Below are 23,019 nucleotides of genomic sequence, written 5' to 3'. Positions count from 1 at the left end.
CAGGCAGCATGAGCGACACAGGCTTGGAGGGCAGAAGGGCCTGTTCCTGTGTTGTAATTTTCATAGAATCATAGAATCCCTACAGTACAGAAAGAGGCCATTCGGCCCATAGAGTCTGCACTGACCACAATCCTACTCAGGCCCTACCCCCATATCCCTACATATTTACCCACTAATCCCTCTAACCTACACATCTCAGGACGCTAAGGGTCCAATTTTAGCATGGCCAATCAACCTAACCCACACATCTTTGGAGTGCGGGAGGAAACCGGAGAAAGCCCACGCAGGCATGTTCTTTGTTCAAAGGTTTTAGATCTGAGGCATGTTATTGGATTTGAGATCCAGATGTGCGGGTTAGGTGGATTGACCATGCTAAACTACCCCTCAGTGTCAGGGAGACTAGCTAGGGTAAGTGTATGGGTTTATGGGGATAGGGCCTGGGTGGGATTGTGGTCGGTACAGACTCGATGGGCCAAATGGTCTCCCGCAGTGCAGGGATTCTCTGATTCTATGAGAGATGGAACAGGCTTGGGGGGCTGAATAGCCTCCTCCTGTTCCTATCCTGGATTGGGGGAGTCAAGGCAAAGGAATCCAAGGGCGGAATTTTACTGGCACGTCTGCCCGATGCTTATATGGTCCAGCCTGAGGCCAGTGGAGAATGCCGTTCTCCTGAGCCGCGTCGGAATTGGGGCGAGCGTGCCGGTAAACCTCCGGGTCAAGTGTCAACTTTCAGACTTAAACGCGATGGTTAGATGAGGGGCAGGATTGGCTACTGGTGGCATCTTCCAGTCCCGCCGGTCTCTATGATGTTTTCTATGGGAACTGTGGGGTGGTGCATCATAGGTGGGACAGGAAAATCATGCCCGATGAGCGTAGTAACAGCTGGCACATGAGACTTGTGAAAGTGGGCATCAGCATGAGCCTTGGGAGAGGAAGGAACGCTTTGCGGATTTTTGCCTGATCTCTCACGCCTGTGTTTTTGTCATTGGCTTTGACAGTCGTCATGCTCATCCCAGGAGAAACTTCACCAGTTGCCCTTCCAGCCCACCGTGGACGAGCTGCACTTCCTGTCCAAACACTTTGGCAGCACCGAGAGCATCACTGATGATGACGGGGGCCGACGCTCGCCAGCGATACGCCCGCGTTCCCGGAGTCTCAGGTCAGTACTCGCAGCCACCGTTTTGGGATGTCTAGGAATGAACCGGGCGTGGTTTTGCCCATCAGTGTAGAGAGGGCGCCATCGGACATGTCACCCCCTTAAAACTTGCTCAGTAAGAAGTCTCACAACACCAGGTTAAAGTCCAATAGGTTTATTTGGTCGCACGAGCTTTTCAAAAGACCGAAAACCCCATCCAAGGTCAACACATGCGTGGTCTGCCCCTGCCCGCTGTGATTCCCGTGACGAGAATGTTCTGTCCGGCATCTCCGACAGTGCAGCACTTCCTTAGACTGGAGTGTCAGTCTAACTGATCCAATATCACCTTCGCCATGTGAAGATTTGCTATTCTATAACTAAGGCCTTTCCTTGTGTGCACTCAGGCCAGAGGGTGGTGTTGGACAGCGTGCACATTATTCACCCAGCTTCCTCTTTCAGTGACTCCCATGAGCTAAAGAAACATAGACACACAGAAGATAGGAGCAGGAGGAGGCCATTTGGCCCTTCGAGCCTGCTCCACCATTCATCACAATCGTGGCTGATCATCTAACTCAATAGCCTAATTAATCCTGCTTTTTCCCCATAACCTTTGATCCCTGATGCTATATCCAGCCGCCTTTTGAATACATTCAATGTTTTGGCATCAACTACTTCCTGTGGTAATGAATTCCACAGGCTCACCACTCTTTGGGTGAAGAAATGTCTCCTCATCTCCGTCCTAAATGGTCTATCCTGAATCCTCAGACTGTGACCCCTGGATCTGGACTCCCCACCATTGGGAACATCCTCCCTGCATCTACCCTGTCCAGTTCTAGAGGTTTACAGCATGGAAACAGGCCCTTTGGCCCAACTTGTCCATGCCGCCCTTTTTTTAAACCCCTAAGCTAATTCCAATATGGGCCCACATTTGGCCCATATCCCTGTATACCTATCTTACTCACGTAACTACCTAATTTTTAAAAGACAAAATTGTACCCGCTTCTACTACTACCTCTGGCAGCTTGTTTCAGACAATCACCGCCCTCTGTGTGAAAACATTGCCCCTCTGGACCCTTTTATATCTCTCCCCTCTCACCTTAAACCTATGCCATCGAGTTTTAGACTCCCCTACTTTTGGGAAAAGATATTGACTGTCTAGTTGATCTGTGCCCCTCATTATTTTATAGATAAATCCTGTTAGAATTTTAGATTCCTCCCCCTCATCTGACTGAACTCCAGCGAAAACAATCAAAGGCAGAGGAAAGATTTTCTACATTAAATTGTGAGACCTATTGTAACTTTCTAATAATACAATTTCCAGATCTAATGACACAGGTGTCTCTCTGATCAAGACTGATAATTTAGTGTTAATAGTGACTACCTTTGGACTGTGAGCAGTAAACATTAGAAATTTTGTGAAGACCAACACAACTTAGGATCTACGTAGGGGATTGTGATTCTGTTGGATTCTATGAAGCCAACTCCCACCCATCACCACAGTGTGAATGTTAATCTCAGCAATATGGCCAGGAAGCTATACTGCTCGCTGTTGTGGTGTTGGTCTATAAATAGATTGCACGATCAATACTTATTCTGGAAAATAACAAATGAAGCAGACAGATGTCACAGCGATGATGGCGACTCAAGCTCTGATAGACCAGTAAAACCCCACAGGTGCTCGACCTGACTGGCACACTGTACAGGTCCAGGTTCAGTAAAGGCAAGTTCTCCTCCGCTCAGCATCCTGACTTGGAAATATGTCAGCTGTTCCTTCACTGTCGCAGGATTACAATCCTGGAACTCCCTCCCTAACAGCATGGTGGGTGTACCTACACCACATGGACTGCGGTGATTCAAGAAGGCAGCTCACCGCCACCTTCTCAGTGGCAAACAGGGATGGGCGACAGCAAGGACAGATGATGAGCTGCACTTTCCTGTTTGTAGGCCCACTTGTATTGAATCTCCAAGGTGCAACTATTGGAGGAACACAGGGCAGGGAGGTCTGCACACTGCTGAAGGAAACTGGTTTATTCCCCACAAACTCATTAAAAAGGATAGAGCGTTTGGAGAGGTTTTATTTTCGAGATGCAATCCCCTGTATCCCAATTTTCTTGAATTCACTGGCCACGAGGAGATCCAATATAGGAACAGGAAAATTGATCCATTTCATTCCAGTAGCCTGGGCAGATATGAACCTGGGTCCCATAGGCACAAGGGTATTTTAACATACAGCTAGGGTTTAATAAGGGAGACAATGGCCAAGTGGTATTATCGCTAGACTATTAATCCAGAAACTCAGCTAATGTTCTGGGGACCCAGGTTCGAATCCCACCTCGGCAGATGGTGGAATTTAAATTCAATAAAAAAAATCTGGAATTAAGAATCTACTGATGACCATGAAACCATTGTCGGAAAAACCCGTCTGGTTCACTAATGTCCTTTTAGGGAAGGAAATCTGCTGTCCTTACCCAGTCTGGCCTACATGTAATTCCAGAGCCACAGCAATGTGGTTGACTCTCAACTACCCTCCAAGGGCAACTAGGGATGGGCAGTAAATGCTGGCCAGCCAGTGACACACATGTCCCATGAATGAATATAAGAAAAAAATCTTCACTGTTGTGTGGTTAGAGTGAATGGAGGACTCTGGTATCTGAACTCAGTGTTTATTTGCTTCAGGCAACTAATGTAATGTGTTCAGTCACTGTCAGCCTAGCTTGCTGGAGGATGTACTTGGTAATGGATGGTATCGATTTTCCAGGCAGTTTTCAGTTGCACACAAGTGGTACAGTGGCACACTGTTGCCTCGCAGTGTCAGGGACCTGGGTTCAATGCTGGCCTTGGGTGACTGAGTGGTGTTTGCACATTCACCTCATGTTTGCGCGGGTTCCCTCCGGCTGCTCTGGCTCCCTCCCACACTCCAAAGATGTGCAGGTTAGGTGGATTGGCCATGCTAAATTGCCCCTTGTTGTCCAAAGATGTGCAGGTTAGGTGGATTGGCCATGCTAACTTGCCCCTTAGGGGGATTAGCAGGGTAAATATATGGCATTACAGGGATAGGGCCTGGGTGAGATTGTTGTCGGTGCAGACTTGATGAGCCAAATGGCCTCCTTCTGCACTCCAGTTTCCTCCCACAGTCCAAAGATGTGCAGATTAGACTGATTGGCCATGATGAATTGCCCCTTAGTGTCAGGGGGGCTAGCAGGGGGGAGGTATGGAGACAGGCCTGGGTGAGATTATTGTCAATGCAGGCTGAATGGCCTCCTTCTGCACTGTAGGGATTCTATGATTCTATGGTATTCTATGAAGCCAACTCCCACCCATCACCACAGTGTGAATGAATGTCTCAGCACTATGGCTGGGAACCTTCTTTCCACTCTTTCCAAAACTTCCTCCTGGGCAGTAGGGTGACCAGAACTGTACACATTACTCCAAATACGGCCTAACCAAGATTTCCTGCGGCTGCTGCAATAATCCAGAAGTGATTTTAATTAATTTCAGATTTATTTCCCCCCCCCCGCCGATCCCGGCCCTGAATCAGGAAGTCAGTTGTTCTTTATTGAGGTCTTGCTGGTTGTCAGCAAGTCCCAAGTTGTTATGAATGAAGGGCCAATTGAAGTCAGTGTTAAAAGTGACTCCTATTAATGGGCTTGATGGACATAAACTAATTTATGGCGTTTGATGTGTTGCAGCCCTGGTCGCTCTCCTTCTTGCTATGACAATGAGATAGTGATGATGAACCATGTCTACAAAGAAAGGTTTCCAAAGGTAAGCAATGTGCTTGTGTCCATTTTACCCATTGTGTAAAGAAGAGCTCTCAATCTAGGGGAGTCAATGGACTCGTGGTATTCTCACCAGACTATTTAATCCACAAACTCAGCTAATGTTCCGGGGACCCGGGTTCGAATCCCACCATGGCAGATGGTGGAATTTGAATTCTATTGAAAATAAATCTGGAAGTAAGAATCTACTGGTGACCATGAAACCATTTGTCGATTGTCAGAAAAACCCATCTGGTTCACTAATGTCCTTCAGGGAAGGAAATCTGCCATCCTTACCTGGTCTGGCCTACATGTGACTCCAGAGCCACAGCAATGTGGTTGACTCTCAACTGCCTCCAAAGGCAAATAAGGATGGACAATAAGTGCTGGCCCAGCCAGCAACGCCCATGTGCCATGAATGAATAATGAATAAAATTCCCCACCATCTTTAAATAAACTCAAAATTAAATAAAATCACCCCAGACTCAGTGTGAAAACTTTTCTTAGGCTCAGATGTTGTCTCATAAGAGAATGATTTGATTTGATTTGATTTGATTTATTATTGTCTCATGTATTGGGATACAGTGATATTGCTCTTGCATGCTATATAGACTGAGCATACTGTTCATAGAGAAGGAAAGGAGAGAGTGCAGAATGTAGTGTTACAGTCATAGCTACAGCGTAGAGAAAGATCAACTATAATGCAAGGTAGGTCCATTCAAAAGTCTGATGGCAGCAGGGAAGAAGCTGTTCTTGAGTCAGTTGGTATGTGACCTCAGATACATGATTGGAGGGGTGGCAGCAATTTTTACTCTGAATCAAACCATGCCATGCCAAATCTTGGCGGGCTTCATGCCCAGAACAGGTCCCCAACACTGAACTATTAAACCCTCCAATGCTCAGCCAGATGAATGCAGAATTCACATCAAATGCTATTTAAGGAAAATTCACTTACACTGAAGTAGCGCCCAGTACGATGTGGCACAGTGGTTAGCACTGCTGTCCCAGATTTGATTTCTGGCTTGGGTCATTGTCTATGCAGAGTTTGCATGTTCTCCCCATGTCTGCGTGGGTTTCTTCCAGATGCTCTGCTTTCATCCCACAGTCCAAAGATGTGCGGGTTAGATGGATTGGCCATGTTAAATTGACCCTTAATGTCAGGGGGGTTAGCAGGGTAAATGTGTGGTGTTACTGGGATTGGGCCTGGGTGGGACTGTTGTCGGTGCAGGGTCGATGGGCCAAATGGCCTCCTTCTGTACTGTAGGGATTCTGTGATTCTATGATTCTATATCTGCGTGGGTTTCCTCCGGGTGCTCCGGTTTCCTCCCAAGTCCAAAGACGTGCGGCTTAGGTGATTGGCCATGCTAAATTGCTCCTTAGTGTCAGGAGGACTAGCTAGGGTAACTATGAGGGGTTATGGGGATAGGGCCTGGGTAGATTGTGTTCGGTGCAGACTCAGTGGGCCGAATGGTCTCCTTCTGCACTGCAGAGATTCTATGATTAATGAAACTCAGTGTAATCAGATTGTTGGACTCAATTCTAGTTGCAAAGCGCTTGAGTTTCACCTTGCAGTTTTGGATGGTAGTTATTCATGTGAATCCGTGCAGTATCTGTGAGAAGGTGAATTTGCTAATGTACTCATGCCCATTTTCTTGGCAAACTGCGAGGTTGCTCATGTTGATTGATGTATTCAAATCTGAAATGATAGGTGTGAATTCTCTAATTCCTTCTGCAAAAGACTGCAAACCTTTACTTGTACACGTGACCCATAGAACTTGATACAATCTTCAGATCAGAAACTTCAATCATTTGACAAAAAAAACTTATGTCACTTGTTATTAAAGATCTCAAGCTTATAGAAACCCTACAGTGCAGAAGGAGGCCATTCAGCCCATCAATTCTGCACTGAACACAATCCCACCCACTTGCTATTCCCGTAACCCCACATATTTACCCTGCTAGCCCCCCCGACACTAGGGTCAGCATGGCCAATGCACCAAACCAGCACATCTTTAGAGTGTGGGAGGAAACCGGAGCACCCGGAAGAAACCCACGCAGACACGGGGAGAATGTGCAGATTTCATACAGACAGTGACCCGAGCAGGGAATCGAACCCAATTTCCTGGCACTGTGCACAAGCTAACCAGGGAGACAGAAGCAGTGGGAATTTGATCCCCTTGCTTGAACATCTAACACCTATATTCTATAAGATTATGAGGGGCATGGACAGAATGGATAGTCAGAAGCTTTTTCCCAGGATGGAAGAGTCAGTTACTAGGGGGAGTAGGTTTAAGGTGCGAGGAGCAAGGTTTAAAGGAGATTTACAGGGCAAGTTTTTTACATGGAGGGTGGTGGGTGCCTGGAACTCGCTGCCAGGGGAGGTACTGGAAGCAGATACGATAGTGAGTTTTAAGGGGCGTTGGGACAAATACATGAATAGGAGGATATGGTCCCTAGAAGGGTAGTGGATTTTAGTTCAGTTGGGCAGCATGATCAGTGCAGGCTTGGAGGGCCAAAGGGCCTGTTCCTGTGCTGCAATTTTGTTTGTTCTTTGCACATTTGAATGCTGTGAACCCTGCAATAAACCTTTAACTTGAGAGAGAATGAGGTTCCTCTTTAAACTGAGACTAACTCTTGTGTTTAATTCCCTCTTCAGGCCACTGCGCAGATGGAGGAGAGGCTACAGGAGTTCTTCACAGTCAATGCGCCGGAGAACGTACTCCCCTTGGCGGACGGGGTCCTCAGCTTCATCCACCACCAGATCATCGAGATGTCCCGGGACTGCCTGGATAAGTCACACGAGGGGCTCATCACTTCACGGTATTTCTACGAACTGCAGGAGAATCTGGAGAAGTTGCTGCAGGATGTGAGTCAGCAAATCACATGGCAATCTTATTGATCAAATGTCTCCCTCCAACATGCAGATTGCCAGCTGCATGAAAGGACAGTTTTTGTCGCTTATGTTGCCAACTTTAATTGTGTAATTAGTTTTGGAAAAATTCTTAAAAATGATCTGGGATTCACAGAACAGAATCATAGAATCCCCACATTGCAGAAGGAGGCCATTCAGCCCATCCATCCTGCACACATAAAAACCCCATCCAGGCACTATACTCATAACACCATGTATTTTACCCTGGTAATTCCCCTGATACGAAGGGACAATTTAGCATGGCCAATCAACCTAACCCAGACAACTTTGGACACTAACAGGTAATTTAGTATTGTCAACCTGCCTAATCTATGCATTTTTGGACACTAAGGGGCAATTTAGCATGGCCAGTCCACCCAAACTGCACATCTTTGGACATTAAGGGGCAATTTACCTTGGCCAATCTACCTAATCTACACATCTTTGGATGCTAAGGGGTAATTTACTATGGCCAATCCACTTAGTCTACACATCTTTGGACACTAAAGGGCAATTTAGCATGGCCAATCTACCTAACCTTCAGGTCTATGAACACTAAGGGGCATTTAGCATAGCCAATCTACCCAACCTACAGATCTTTGGACACTAAGGGGCATTTAGCGTAGCCAATCCAGCTAATCTACACATCTTTAGACTGTAAGGTGTAATTTAGCATGGCCAATCCACATAATCTGCATATCTTTGGCCACTAAGGGACAATTTAGCGTGACCAATCCACCTAACCAGCACATCTTTAGACTGTGGGAGGAAACTGGAGTACCTGGAGGAAACTCACGCAGACACAGGGAGAATGTGCAAACTCCAGACAATCACCCAAGGTTGTAATTGAACCCGGGTCCTGGCGCTGTGAGGCAGCAGTGCTGATCACTGTACCTCTGTTCCTTCATCTTGAAAATATCTGGTGATGGCCTAGTGGCATTATCGCTAGATTGTTAATCCAGAAACTCAGCTGTGGACCCAGATTCAAATCCTACCATGGCAGCTGGTGGAAAATGAATTCAATAAAAAAAAATCTGAAATTAAGAGCCTACTGTTGACCATAAAACCATAGTCGATTGTCAGAAAAACCCATCTGGTTCACTGATCTTTTAGGAAAGGAAATCTGCCGTCCTTACCCGGTCTGGCCTACATGTGACTCCAGAGCCACAGCAATGTGGTTGACCCTCAACTGCCCTCAGGCAATGAGGGATGGGCAATAAATGCTGGCCCAGCCAGCGAAAAAGTCTGACAACACCAGGTTTTAGTCCAACCTATTTATTTGATAATATTCTCACAAGCTTTCGAGGGGTTACCCTCTTCGTCAGGTGAATGGAGAGTTCTGGCCTCAGACAGAGCATATAAAGCACAGACAGTTTAGAGATTACTGATTAAAATGCGAATCCTTACACCTAACCTGATGTTCAAGACCTGAAGTGGCTGACAATGTGAGTGGTAGGAGCACTGATCACAGTTTAAAGAGATGTGTATTGTCTCCAGACAGTACAGTAAGTGAGGTTTTGCAAACCCAGGCAAGTCACGGGGGTTACAGATAGTGCGACATGAACCCAAGATCCCTGTTGAGACCGTCCTCATGTGTGCGGAACTTGGCTATCAGTCTCTGCTCAGCGACTCTGCGCTGTCGTGTGTCGTGAAGGCCGCCTTGGAGAATGCTTACCCGAAGGTCAGAGGCTGAATGCCCGTGACCACTGAAGTGTTCGCCAACAGGAAGGGAACAGTCAGTAATCTCTAAACTGTCTGTGCTTTATATGCTCTGTCTGAGGCCAGAACTCTCCATTCACCTGACGAAGAGGGTAACCCCTCGAGAGCTTGTGAGAATATTATCAAATAAATAGGTTGGACTAAAACCTGGTGTTGTCAGACTTTTTACTGTGTTTACGCCAGTCCAACGCCGGCATACCCACATCATCAGCCAGCGATGCCCATGTCCCAGGAATGAATGAAAAAAGGCTACCTTTTCACTATCATGCCTCTTATTTTCTACAGTGAAACCTGAAGCAGTTCTGTTCACCAAATATTAGGAGGGATGTGAGGGTCTTTGAGGGGACGCAGAGGAAATTTACCAGAATGCTTCCAAGGGCAGGGGGTTTTCACTTCAAGAATAGATTGAACAAGTAGTTCTGGTTGGAGCAAAAGATACTGGGATGAGACTGGGTACTAGATGGTGACAGGTTTGTGTGATGTAGAGAAAGGAAAGGTACTCCCGTCACCCAGTGGTACAAGGACTTACTTTATACACAGTGAGTTGCAAGGACCTGGACCTCACTGCCCACGAGAGAGGTAGAAGTGGAGACAATGAATGATTTAGAAAGGGAAGTGGCTGGCCACTTGAGGGAAATAAACTTGCAAGGGCTATAGACATAGGGTTTAGAAAAAATTCTTCAAAATTATATGGGATTCCTTTATCTTGAGAGCACCTGGCATTGGCCTAATGGTATTATCACTAGAATGTTGATCTCGAGATTCGGCTAACGTTCAGGGGACCTGGGTTCGAATCCCACCGCGGCAGATGGTGGAATTTGAATTCAATAAAAAATATTTGGAATTAAGAATCTACTGATGACTATGAAACCATTGTTGGGAAAACCCACAATAAAAGCAAATTACTGCAGATGCTGGAATCTGAAACCAAAAGAGAAAATGTTGGAAAATCTCAGCAGGTCTGGCAGCGTCAGAAAGGAGCTCATGTTTTTGTCCAGATGACACTTTGACAAAGGGACATCTGGACTCGAAATGTCAGCTCTTTTCTCTCCTTACAGATGCTGCCAAACCTGCTGAGATTTTCCAGCACTTTCTCTTTCGTTGTCGGATAAACCACCTGGTTCATTAATGTCCTTTGGGTCGGGATTGACTGGATTCCTCTGCAGAGAGCCAGCGTGGAGTCAATGGGCTGAGTGGCCTCCCTCTGTAGCATAATGATTTTTTTGAGGGAAGATATGATTTAGCTTATTGAATTGGGGGACATTGCTGAAGCAAATATAAACAGGAAATTTGACTGGGTGGACACATGTTTAAAATAATTTATAGATAAATCTATTTAGGTGAAAATACTTGAAAATCTCATGGGAGGACCTGAAAAGGCATTGAGGCCTAAACTTGGAAGAGGATCACACATAAATCAGTTTTCCTCATGCTGTGTCTTCATAGAATCCTACAGTGTAGAAGGAGACCATTCAGCCCATCGTGTCTGCACCAACCACAATCCCACTCAGGTCCTATCCCCGTAACCCCATGCATTTACCCTACCTCGTCCCCCTGACACTAAGGGGCAATTTAGCATGGCCAATCCACCTAACCCGCACATCTTCAGATTGTGAGAGGAAACTGGAGCACCCGGAGGAAACCCACGCAGACACGGGAGAGAATGTGCAAACTCCACACAGACAGCGACCCAAGCTGGGAATCGAACCCACGTCCCTGGTGCTGTGAGGCAGCAATGCTAACCACTGTGCCACCGCGCCGCCCTGACCTGTGACTGGGTGGACGCAAGTTTAAAATATGAAAGCAAATTACTGTGGCTACTGGAATCTGGAACCAAGAGAGAAAATGCTGGAAAATCTCAGCAGGTCTGGTGGTGTCTGTAAGGAGAGAAAAGAGCTGATGTTTCGAGTCCAGATGAACCTTTGTCAGAGCTCACAAAGCTTTGACAAAGTGTCATATGGACTCCGAACGTCAGCTCTTTTCTCTCCTTATAGATGCCACCAAAACCGGCTGAGATTTTTCAGGTTTAAAATAATTTATGGATATATCTATCCAGCTGAGGTCATTTACTCTTTGAAAAATTTGCTGATAAAGATATGAATATCAGTAAATATCAGTAAAAAGTGTTGACTAAGATGATCGCACATTCCACACAGAGCAAAGAACGGTTTGTTTATTTATCACCTCATCACATCTTTCGGGAACGTCCCAAAGGATAATGAATTACTTTGAAGTGAAGTCATTGTTGTCATGTGGGAAACACAATAACTATTTAGCGCACAGCAACAGTCCAGAAACAACAGTGAGACGAATGGCCTGAATAATGCCACAAGATCTTTAACACCTGGATCTGGGTGTCCTTGGACGTGAATCACAACACGTTAGCAAGTAATCAGGAAGGTGAATGCAATGTGGCTTTTGTTGCAAGGCATACGGATTATGAAAGTAGGTGAGCTTTGCGATGCGGAGACCACGTCCAAGGCTCTGTGTACAGATTTGGTCTCCTTAAGGACAAAGAAACTGATTTTACGGTTTCGGGAGGAGTGAGGCTGTAAAATCCCGCACTTTCCAAACTCATGTGCCATCCTAGTTCGCAGCTTCCATTCTGGAGCGGAATCGGAATCGGAATTGGAATTGAGGATGCCACCAACTGAGCCAAAGTGACACAATGGTTCTGGGCGGCACGGTGGCACAGCGGTTAGCACTGCTGCCTCACGGTGCCAGGGACCCGGGTTCGATTCCCGGCTTGGATCACTGTCTGTGTGGAATCTGCACCTTCTTCCCCGTGTCAGGTGGGTTTCCTCCGGGTGCTCCGGTTTTCTCCCACGTTCTGAAAGACGTGCTTGTTAGGTGGATCGACCCAAATAGGCGACTAGAGGAATTTCACACTAACTTCATTGCAGTGTTAATGTAAGCCTTACTTGTGACTAATGAGTAAGCTACTTTACTTGTGCTAGTGGAATGGGGGGGGTCAGAAATGCAGAAAGAGGCCATTCAGCCCATTGAGTCTGCAGCAACCATAATCCCCCCATGGTCCCATCCCCATAGCCCCACCTTGCTAATCCCCTGACATTAAGGGTCCAATTTAGCATGGCCAACCCACATAACCTGCACATCTTTCAATTTTGGGAGGAAACCGGAGCACCCAACACACAGAATTCGTGCAAACTCCACACAGACAGTGACCCAAGTTGGGAATCGAACTCGGGTCCCTGGAGCTGTGAGGCAGCAGTGCTAATCACTGTGCCACCGTGCCGCCCCAAATGAGTGAGATCAAATAGAGATAAACGGAATAGTTTAGCCATTATTTAATTGAATGGATGAGCAAACCCAAGGGGCTGAATGGCCTAGTTCTGTTCCAATGTGGCACTGATAACTATTTTTGCATTTGTTTAATAAGCTTTGGGCATCAGGGAATATATCTACAGAACTCTCCATCATGAAAGTAAATGATAAAGTCCTCGGCAGGATGGATCATGCTTCACAAGTGGAAGGGGTTTGATGATTTAAGTAGTGATTATTCTCCTTATTGATGTTTGGCTAAGTTAAAAGTATTTAATAACTTTCTGTACTCTGGATGATGCAGCACCAGTGTTGTGGGAGGATACATCCGTTCCTCCTTTCACTAAGCTAGTTATGTATCAGTCTTATTCTGGAATGAAGCATTAGCAGGCAGTTGTCTGCATAGTGAGGGACAACCTGTCACTAGCCCCCTACAGATTGTTTCTTCAGAAGGAACTCTTCGAAATGCAGCTAATGAAACAACAACAAAAAACGTACTCCAACTTATAAATCAAAGAAAGGGTTTAATAAAAAAGTTTCATTACTCCAAACTTGAGGCCTCACCCTGGGCCACTCCAAGCTCTCCACAATGCTACATAGTTCCTTATTTATAGTGAATGAATTGGTCAGCTGACTATTACATCACTCTGTGATTGGTTCCATGTTTTACTGGGTCAGCTGACTCTTATATCTTGTTCCCATTGGCCACATTACATCCAATACAAATTTGAGACTGGTTACATTCCAACACAGATCATTCCTGTCATTGAGCCTAGGGAAACATCAGGCAAACAGAATTGGGAGGGGTCACGGAAACTTAAAAGAAACCTTTGTGCAAATCCCTGGTTAATATTTGCAGCACACATCCCTCAAGCTGCCTGCCATTTAATTCATGCCTCATCCTGTTCATGGAATCGTACTCTGTAGAAGAAGGCCATTCATCCCATCATGTCTGTGCTGCCTCTTCATCCAATGAGTTTCACTCCTCAACGCTAAAATGTCCTTTCCAAAAACCAATACTCAGATTTCCCATCCTGGCCGCCATGGGAATTGTAGTGGTACAGTGACACAGTGGTTAGCACTGCTGCCTCACAGTGCCAGAGATCCAGGTTTGATTCCTGGCTTGGGTCACTGTCAGTGTGGAATCTGCACATTCTCCCCATGTCTGCACGGGTTTCCTTCGGGTGCTCCAGTTTCCTCCCACGGTCCAAAGATGTGCGGGTTAGGTTGGTTGGCCATGCTAAGTTGCCCATAGTGTGCTGGGATGTGTAGGCTAGAGGGATCAATGGGGTAAATGCATGGGGTTACGGGAATAGGGTCTGGGTGGGATTGCGATCAATGCAGACCTGATGGGCTGAATGCCCTCCTTCTGCACTGTAGGGATTCTGTGATTCCAAATTGTCCCTTAGTTTGGGGGATTAGCAGGGTAAATACATGGGGTTATGGGGATAGGGCCTGGGTGGGACTGTGGTCGGTACAGACTTGTTGGGCCGAATGCCCTCCTTCTGCAGTGTACGCTTTCTGTGATTCCAAATTATCCCTTAGTGTCGGGGGGATTAGCAGGGTATATACATGCAGTCATGGGGATAGGGCCTGGGTGGGACTGTAGTCGGTACTGACTCGATGGACCGAATGGCTTCCTCCTTCACTCGGATGAGATTTTCTGGTCTTGGGGCAGGCACAGCTGGAAAATCCGGCTCCTATTATCTCTTCCCACAAACCTCAAAGAAAATGATAAAGAAAGGAATGACCTTTAAATTGATTCTACTATTTCATCTCCCTGGAATATTTTTTGTCCATCGGTCAGTGGTGAGAATGTGATTGGGTGAACTGATTGGGGTGGTCCTCCAGGCCATGGTGCCACCATGCAGCCAATAACATCAATCGTTGCTAACTGGGGCCCTTTTGTTGTTTGCGTTCGATCACTTGCACCGTCGCAGAGATCAGAGTGTTTTGTTATTGGTCAGTTTTATGACAAGCGGTATCTCTTACTCCTTCTAGGCTCACGAGCGTTCCGAGAGTTCAGAGGTTGCGTTTGTGACACAGCTGGTGAAGAAACTTCTGATCATCATCGCGAGGCCTGCACGCTTACTCGAGTGCCTGGTAAGCCATTTTTTTTTGTACCAATCATCGACAGCGCAGAAGAGGCCCTTCGGCCCATCGGGTCTGCACCAATGCATTAGAAACACCTGAACTCCCACCTAATCTCATCTGCCAGCACTTGGCCCATAGCTCTGAATGTTACAATGTGCCGAGTGCTCATCCAGGTACTTTTTAAAGGATGTGAGGCCTCCACCACCCTCCCAGGCAGCGCATTCCAGACCCTCACTGCCCTCTGGGTGAAAAAATATCTGCCTCACATCCCCCCCAAAACTCCTGCCCCCTCATCTTAAACCCATGTCCCCTCGTGACTGCCCCTTCAATTGAGGGGAACAGCTGCTCCCTATCCACTCCCTATCCACTCTGTCTGTGTCCCTTATAATCTTGTACACCTCGATCAGGTCGCACCTCAGTCTTCTCTACTCCAATGAAAACAACCCAAGCCTCTCCAACCTCTCTTCATATCTTAAATGCTCCATCCCAGGCAGCATCCTGGTGAATCTCCTTTGCACCCCCTCCAGTGCAATCACATCCTTCCTATAATGTGGCGACCAATACTTTAGTTGTGGCCTCACCAAAGTTCGACACAACCCCAACGTGACTTCCCTGCTTTTGTAATCTGTGCCTCGATTGATAAAGGCAAGTGTCCCATACGCCTTTCTCACTGTCCTACTAACATGCCCTTCGGCTTTCAGCAATCTGTGGACAAACATGCCAAGGTCCCTTTGTCCACAGAACTTCTTAAAAGATCCAATGTTCCAATTCCCAATGATATTACACCCAGTGATTCAGATATGGGATGGAATTTTACCGCTCCGCCTGCCACGGGAATCGGAGCAGGCGAGGGGCAGGCAATGGGAAGGTCCGTTGACCTCGGACGGGATTTTACGGTTTCAGGATGAGTGAGGCTGTAAAATCCTGCCCATAATCTTCAGAGACAACAACGAAACTGTAGAGCTTTACTCTGGAGTAGCTCTACAGATGTTTGCCCACAATCACGTGAACCACAGCATACCTAAGTCACGTAAGCTTGTGGGATCCCTACAGTGCAGAAGGAGGCCATTCGGCCCATCCATCTTACACCGACAATGATCCCACACAGGCCCTATCCCCGTAACCCCACATATTTACCCTGCTAGACCCCCTGACACCAACAGACAATTTATCAGGGCCAATAGAACTAACCCACACAACTTTGGACTGTGGGAGGAAACCTGAGTACTCGGAGGTAACCACGCAGACATGGGGAGAATGTGCAAACTCCAGGCAGACAGTGATCCAAGCCGGGAATCAAACCCGGGTCCCTGGCGCTGTGAGACAGCAGTGCTCACCACTGAGCCACTGTGCCGCTCTTAAGATGTAGATCACTTGACAATCATAAATTTATGTCAGTGTGATTAAACAGTGAGTGTTGACCTATTTTCTTAATTTTTCCCAATGCCTTGTGCAGTTAATTCAATTCAACACCTATGTTAACAATTGCAATTATAAAGTGCCCTCAATATAAGACAATGTCTCAAACTTGAGTAGGGATTGACAGCAAACCAGTGAGGGTGATTGAAGATGAGAAAGTGGCAGAGGGGTCTGTGGAGGCCTATTGAGAGCTTTTCCCTAATCTGAAGGTGCAGTCACGAATAGTGAAGCTTGGAAATTGGAGATAAGATCCTAAGATATAGAAGCAGAAAGAGGCCACTCGGCCCATCGAGTCTGCTCCACCATTCAATTATGGCTGATGTTTTTCTCATCCCCATTCTCCTGCCTTTTCCCCATAACCCCTGATCCCTTTATCAATCAAGAACCTATCTATCTCTGTCTTAAAGACACTCAATGACCTGGACTCCACAGCCTCTTATGGCAATGAGTTCCACGGGATCACCACTCTCTGGCTGAAGAAATTCCTCCTCATCTCTGTTTTAAAGGATTGTCCCTTTAGCCTGAAGTTGTGCCCTTTGGTTCTAGCTTTTCCTATTAGTGGAAACATCCTCTCCACATCCACTCTATCCAGGCATCGCAGTATCTTGTAAGTTTCAATAAGATCCCCCTGATCCTTCTAAACTCCAATGTATACAGACCCAGAGTCCTCAACCGTTCCTCATACGACAAGCTCTTCATTCTAGGGATCATTCTTGTGAACCTCCTGTGCACCCTTTCCAAGGCCAGCACATCCTTCCTTAGATATGGGGCTCAAAACAGCTCACAATACTCCAAATGGGGTCTGACCAAAGCTTTATACAGACTCAGAAATACATCCCTGCTCTTGTATTCTAGCCCTCTCCATATGAATGCTAACACATTGCATTTGCCTTCTTAACTGCCGACAGATCCTGCACGTTAACCTCAAGAGAATCTTGAACAATGACTCCCAAGTCCCTTTGTGTTTCTGATTTCCTAAGCATTTTCCAATTTAGAAAATAGTCCATGCTTCCATTCCTCCTTCCAAAGTCAGATGCCTAAGGGGCCAAGTTTAGACCTTTCTACATGAGTTATTGTGTCCAGCTGACTCTTAAATGCCCTATGAAATGGCCTAGCAAGCCACTCAGTTCAAGGGCAATTAGGGACGGACAATAAATGCTGGCCCAGCCATCGATGCCCATGTCCCGTGAACGGATAGTAAAAAAAATTGTGCCCACATTGCCATCTGTGCTTGCAGTGAATACAGGCCCAAAATTTCCTATATGATGATGACTGGAAGATTTTCCACTGTAAACTGCCAGTATCCCTCAGATTAGATCCCTCAGATTCAAGGGTACAGTGGTTAGCACTGCTGTCTCACAGCACCAGGGACCCGGGTTCGATTCCCCGCTTGAGGCCACAGTCTGTGTGGAGTCTGCACGTTCTCCTCGTGTCTGCGTGGGTTTTCTCTGGATGCTCCAGTATCCTCCCACATTCTGAAAGACATGCTGGTTAAGTGCATTGACCCAAACAGGTGCTGGAGTGTGACAACCACGGGAATTTCACAGTAACTTCATTGCAGTGTTAATGTAAGCCTTACTTGTGACACTAATAAATAAACTTTAACTTTAGATGCAGGAATAATTCAGGATAAAGCCTCAAATCTGAAAGAAATTTCCTGACTGCGTCCGGAGAAGGATTCTTTGCAGTGGCACAGTGGTTAGCACTGCTGCCTCACAGCACCGGGGACCTGGGTTTGATTCCCGGCTTGGGTCACTGTCTGTGGGGAGTTTGCACATTCTCCCCGTGTCTGCATGGGTTTCCTCCGGGTGCTCCGGTTTCCTCCCACACTCCAAAGATGTGCAGGTTAGGTGGATTGGCCATGCTAAATTGACCCTTAATGTCAGGGGGACCAGATAGGGTAAATGTGCGGGGTTATGGGTGGGATTGTGGTTGGCACAGTTTAATGAGTTGAATAGCTTCCTTCTGCACTGTAGGAATTTTATGATTTTGTGGAATATTTCACAGTTTTCCCCAAACAACATTTCCACTGCAATCAGTGAGTGAAACCAACAAGACAAATGTGAATTAGGGCTAGCTTTAGCTCAACAGATGAATTTTATGCTTCTTAAAAATTTATTAGTGTCACAAGTAAGCTTACATTAAGACTGCAATGAAGCTGCTGTGAAAATCCTCTAGTCTCCACACTCCGTCGCCTGTTCGGGTACACTGAGGGAGAATTTAACACGGCCAATGCACCCTAACCAGCACATCTTTCAGACTGTGGGAGAAAAATCGGAGCACCCGGAGGAAACCCACACAGACACAGGGAGAACGTGCAGACTCCACACAGACAGTGACCCAACTAGGAATTGAACCCAGGTCCCTGGCACTGAGAGGCAGCAGTGCTGACCACTGTGCCACAGTGCTGGATATTCAACGCACCAGTGTGAATTAACCGATCACATCCTCATAAAAGCTTTTTAACAGCCCCCGACACACTTAGGCATCCATCTCGAAATCAAGGTAACTTTCTGTGCTGGGGAAGCCGGAAGGGACAGGAGGCTGTTAGGTCAACCGTGCCTTAAAGCCAATAATCTAAAAGACAGATGAGTCCTTTTCTGCAGGGCGATCCATTCGTTCATTCAGTTTGAGACTATTCCCCAGGCTTGGATTGGCAGCAATGAGCTCGTAACCACACTCGTGCCCCAGCTGTGAGATTATGTGTGGCTGAGCAAATTATGAATGCAATGACTCGGTCAGGTTGGAGTTATTGTTTAATCCAGAAACTCAGCAAATGTTCTGGGAACCTGGTTCGAATCCCACAGATGGTGGAATTTGAATTCAATTTTTAAAAAAATCTGGGATTAAGAATCTACTGATGACCATGAAACCATTGTCAGAAAAACCCATCTGGTTCACTAATGTCCCTTTAGGGAAGGAAATCTGCTGTCCTTGCCCAGTCTGGCCTACATGTGACTCCAGAGCCACAGCAATGTGGTTGACTCGTAACTGCCCTCGGGCAACTAGGGAATAAATGCTGGCCAGGCAGTGACACCCATGTCCCAAGAATGAATAAGAAAAACATTGCTGTGATCCAAGCTACATTTAGAGACTCAATATTGATAAAGGGGAAGGGGAAAAGGCGATGGGGAGCTTAAAAGTCACTTGTCCATGGGAAACAAGATGGTGCTGGAGCGCAGCGACTTCTTGCAATCTGTGCCCAGCATACCCTCTAGTTCCATCTTTTACTCTTGTTCAATGCTCTTAAAACTCTACTTTAACTCTTCTGAACTCTCTCTGCACCTTACCTATGACTGTAACATTATTCTGAACTCCCTCCTTTTCTTCTCTATGAACGGTATACTTTGTCTGTATAGCACACAAGAAACAATACTTTTCATTGTATACTAATACAATCAAAGACTGTAACTTTACATTCTGCAGCCTCCTTTCCTTCTCCCCTATGTATTCTATGAACGGTATGCTTTGTCTGTGTAGCCTGCAAGAAAACAATACACTGTATCCCAATACATGTGACAATAATAAATCAAATCAAAATATCAGATTCTAACTCAACAAATTAGTTCCAGGTCACCCACAGATCATGGAAACAGATGGATTCTTTCAGCCCGGGAAAGCTCTCTGCTTTTCTTATTAAATTAAACCTGTGAACTGCTTTTAAATAACATGGTGCTTAATTATCCAGAGGACACAGGTTCGAATCCCGCCCTAGCAGCCTGATGGGGCAGCACGGTAGCACAGTGGTTAGCACCGCTGCCTCACCGTGCCAGGGACCTGCGTTCAATCCCCAGCTTGGGTCACTGTCTGTGTGGCGTCTACACATTCTACCCGTGTCATCGTGGGTTTTCTCAGGGTGCTCTGGTTTTGTCTGAGAGACGTGCTGGTTAGTTGTATTGGCCGTGATAAATTCTTCTCCAGTGTCCCCAAACAGGCGCCGGAGTGTAGCCAGAGGGGGATTTTCACAGTAACTTCACTGCAGTGTTAATGTAAGCCACCTGTGACACTAATAAATAAACTGAATTAATTTTGCTGAGCTGTCGGGTAAGGGCAGAGCAGGGGGGGTTGTCAGACTAACTTGCTTTCAAAGAACCAGCACTAGCTCAATGGGCTGAATGGCCTCTTTTTGTGCTATATCACTCTCCCATTCTAATAAGCACTGGCCACCAGAGGAGATCCCACGCAGTTGGTGCTGGTACAGAGTTGTGCAAGGCTATGACTGGAATTCTCCCATCCCACTGGAATTTTAGCTGCTGGGTAGCAGAGAATGTGAAACCCCATTTGATTTGGTTTTTTTTTATTTGATTTATTATTGTCACATGTATTAGTATACAGTGAAAAGTATTGTTTCTTGCGTGCTATACAGACAAAGCATACCATTCATAGAGAAGGAAAGGAGACAGTACAGAATGTAGTGAATATAGCTAGGGTGTAGAGAAAGATCAACTTAATGCAAGGTAGGTCCATTCAAAAGTCTGATGGCAGCAGGGAAGAAGCTGTTCTTGAGTCGGTTGGTATGTGATCTCAGACTTTTATATCTTTTTCCTGATGGAAGGTGGAAGAGAGAATGTCCGGGGTGTGTGGGATCCTTAATTATGCTGGCTGCTTTGCTGAGGCAGCGGGAAGTGTAGACAGAGTCAGTGGATGGGAGGCTGGTTTGTGTGATGGACTGGGCTACATTCACGACCTTTTGTAGTTCCTTGATGGTCGGGTGGGAATTTTCGGCTTTTGGACCAGCGTGGCTGGAGAATTCTGCCATTTGTGTTGGACACACTCTCAAATACAAACCGTGCAACTCAATCCCATTGTCTCTGAGGGCCTTTAGATCAATGCCCAGGGCTGCGAGTTGCAACTGAGTATCAGCAGTTGGGGTACAGTGTGTGCAAAGTTTCACTGCCATCCACCGCCAAGGTGCAATTACTTAATCATCTCCTTCCAAATGATCCAGCCTGCACATGTGGCCTGCAATGGTTTTGCTGCGGGTGGAGGGGGAGTGGAGTAGGGCAGCACAGTGGCACAGTGGTTAGCACTGCTGCCTCACAGCACCAGGGACCTAGGTTCAATTCCCGGCCTGGGGCACTGTCTGTGCGGACTCTGCACATTCTCCCTGTGTCTGCGTGGGTTTCCTCCGGGTGCTCTGGTTTCCTCCCACATCCCCAAAGATGTGTGGGTTAGGTCAATTGGCCATGCTAAATTACCCCTTAGTGTCAGCACAAGTAGCAGGGTAAATACATGGGGCTACGGGGATAGGGATTGGGTGGGATTGTGGTCGGTGCAGACTCAGTGGGCCAAATGGTTTCCTCCCACACTATAGGGATTTGATTCCATGATAATGCTCTTACTTGCCTTTGAGATAGTGCCGTGGGATCTTTTACATCCACCCGAGCTGACAGATGGGTTCTCAGTTCAATCAAAGTGACAGTGTAGCACTGCTTCACAACGGCACTGGGCATGTTTTGTGCTCTAGCCCTGGAGTGAGACTGGAATTCCGAATCTTATGATTCAGCAATAAAGGCCACTTCTGTGTATAAGCTGCACAATGGCGGCGCGGTGGCACAGTGGTTAGCACTGCTAACTGAGAGTGCGAGGGTCCCAGGTTTGATTCCTGGCTTGGGTCAATGTCTGTGTGGAGTTTGCACGTTCTCCCCGTATCTGCGTGGGTTTCGTCTGGGTGCTCTGGTTTCCTCCCACAGTCCAAAGATGTTAGGCCATGCTAAATTGACGCTAGTGTCAGGGGGACTAGCTAGGGTAAATGCATAGGGTTATGGGGATGGAGTTGGGTGGGATTGTGGGTGGTGCAGACTCGATGGACTGGATGGCCTCCTTCTGTACTGTACAATTCTAGCTCCAAGGAAATTTGTGTTCTTTCTGATTGATTTTTGAAGTACTCGCCAACTGCACAGGAGCTGCATTAAACCTATTCAAAAACATTTCTCATTTCCGACCTACTTGATACAGGAATTCAATCCAGAGGAATTTTACCATCTCCTGGAAGCAGCTGAAGACCATGCGAAGGAGGGCCATGGGGTTAAAATCGACATCCCGCGATACATCATCAGCCAACTGGGACTCACCCGCGACCCACTGGAAGGTAAGGACACTTTCTTTTCTGTTTTACCCAATGCACCCTAACCAGCACATCTTGCAGATTGTGGGAGGAAACTGGAGCACTCGGAAGAAACCCACACAGACACAGGGAGAATGTACAGACTCCGTACAGACAGTGACCCAAGCCAGGAATTGAACCCAGGTCCCTGGCGTTATGAGGCAGCAGTGGATTTAGATTAGAATCATTGAATCCTTCAGTGCAAAAAGAGGCCATTCAGCCTGCACCAACTACAATCCCATCCAAGCCCTATCTCCGTAACCCCATACAATTTACCTGAGCTAGCTCCTCTGACAAGGGGCAATTGAGCTTGGCTAATTCACCTGACCTGCACATCTTTGGACGGTGGGAGGAGACCAGAGCACCCAGAGGAAACCCACACAGACTGGGGGAGAATGTGCAAACTCCACATAGGCATTGACCCGAGGTGGTAATCGAATCCCTGGCGCTGTGAGGCAGCAATGCTAACCACTGTTGCACCGTGCCGCCCCACCCTTCCCGCCCCCCCTCAAATCAACTCAATTTTTAGAGAGCCAAGCATTATCTTAAAGGGACAGTGCCTTAGAATAGCGTAGTTTAATGACACAATGAGGAG

General features: G+C 46.7%; 1 protein-coding gene across 5 annotated transcripts in view; it reads left to right on the top strand.

The window, feature by feature from the left end:
* LOC145361081 (microtubule-associated serine/threonine-protein kinase 1-like) overlaps positions 1 to 23,019 on the top strand; it is a 178,538-nt gene that overhangs the window by 95,474 nt on the left and 60,045 nt on the right. For all 5 annotated transcript variants that reach the window (XM_080216663.1, XM_080216665.1, XM_080216664.1 and 2 more), the window contains 5 exons: positions 999 to 1,159; positions 4,825 to 4,900; positions 7,550 to 7,759; positions 14,807 to 14,908; positions 22,277 to 22,409. In XM_080216663.1, the coding sequence (XP_080072789.1) occupies positions 999 to 1,159; positions 4,825 to 4,900; positions 7,550 to 7,759; positions 14,807 to 14,908; positions 22,277 to 22,409 (682 nt within the window). The remainder of the gene's footprint in view (positions 1 to 998; positions 1,160 to 4,824; positions 4,901 to 7,549; positions 7,760 to 14,806; positions 14,909 to 22,276; positions 22,410 to 23,019) is intronic.

The sequence above is a fragment of the Carcharhinus amblyrhynchos genome, chromosome 33 (assembly GCF_965287045.1).
Source record: "Carcharhinus amblyrhynchos chromosome 33, sCarAmb.v2.hapA, whole genome shotgun sequence".
NCBI classification, from domain to species: Eukaryota; Metazoa; Chordata; class Chondrichthyes; order Carcharhiniformes; family Carcharhinidae; genus Carcharhinus; species Carcharhinus amblyrhynchos.
This window is presented reverse-complemented; position numbering and strand designations above follow the sequence as displayed.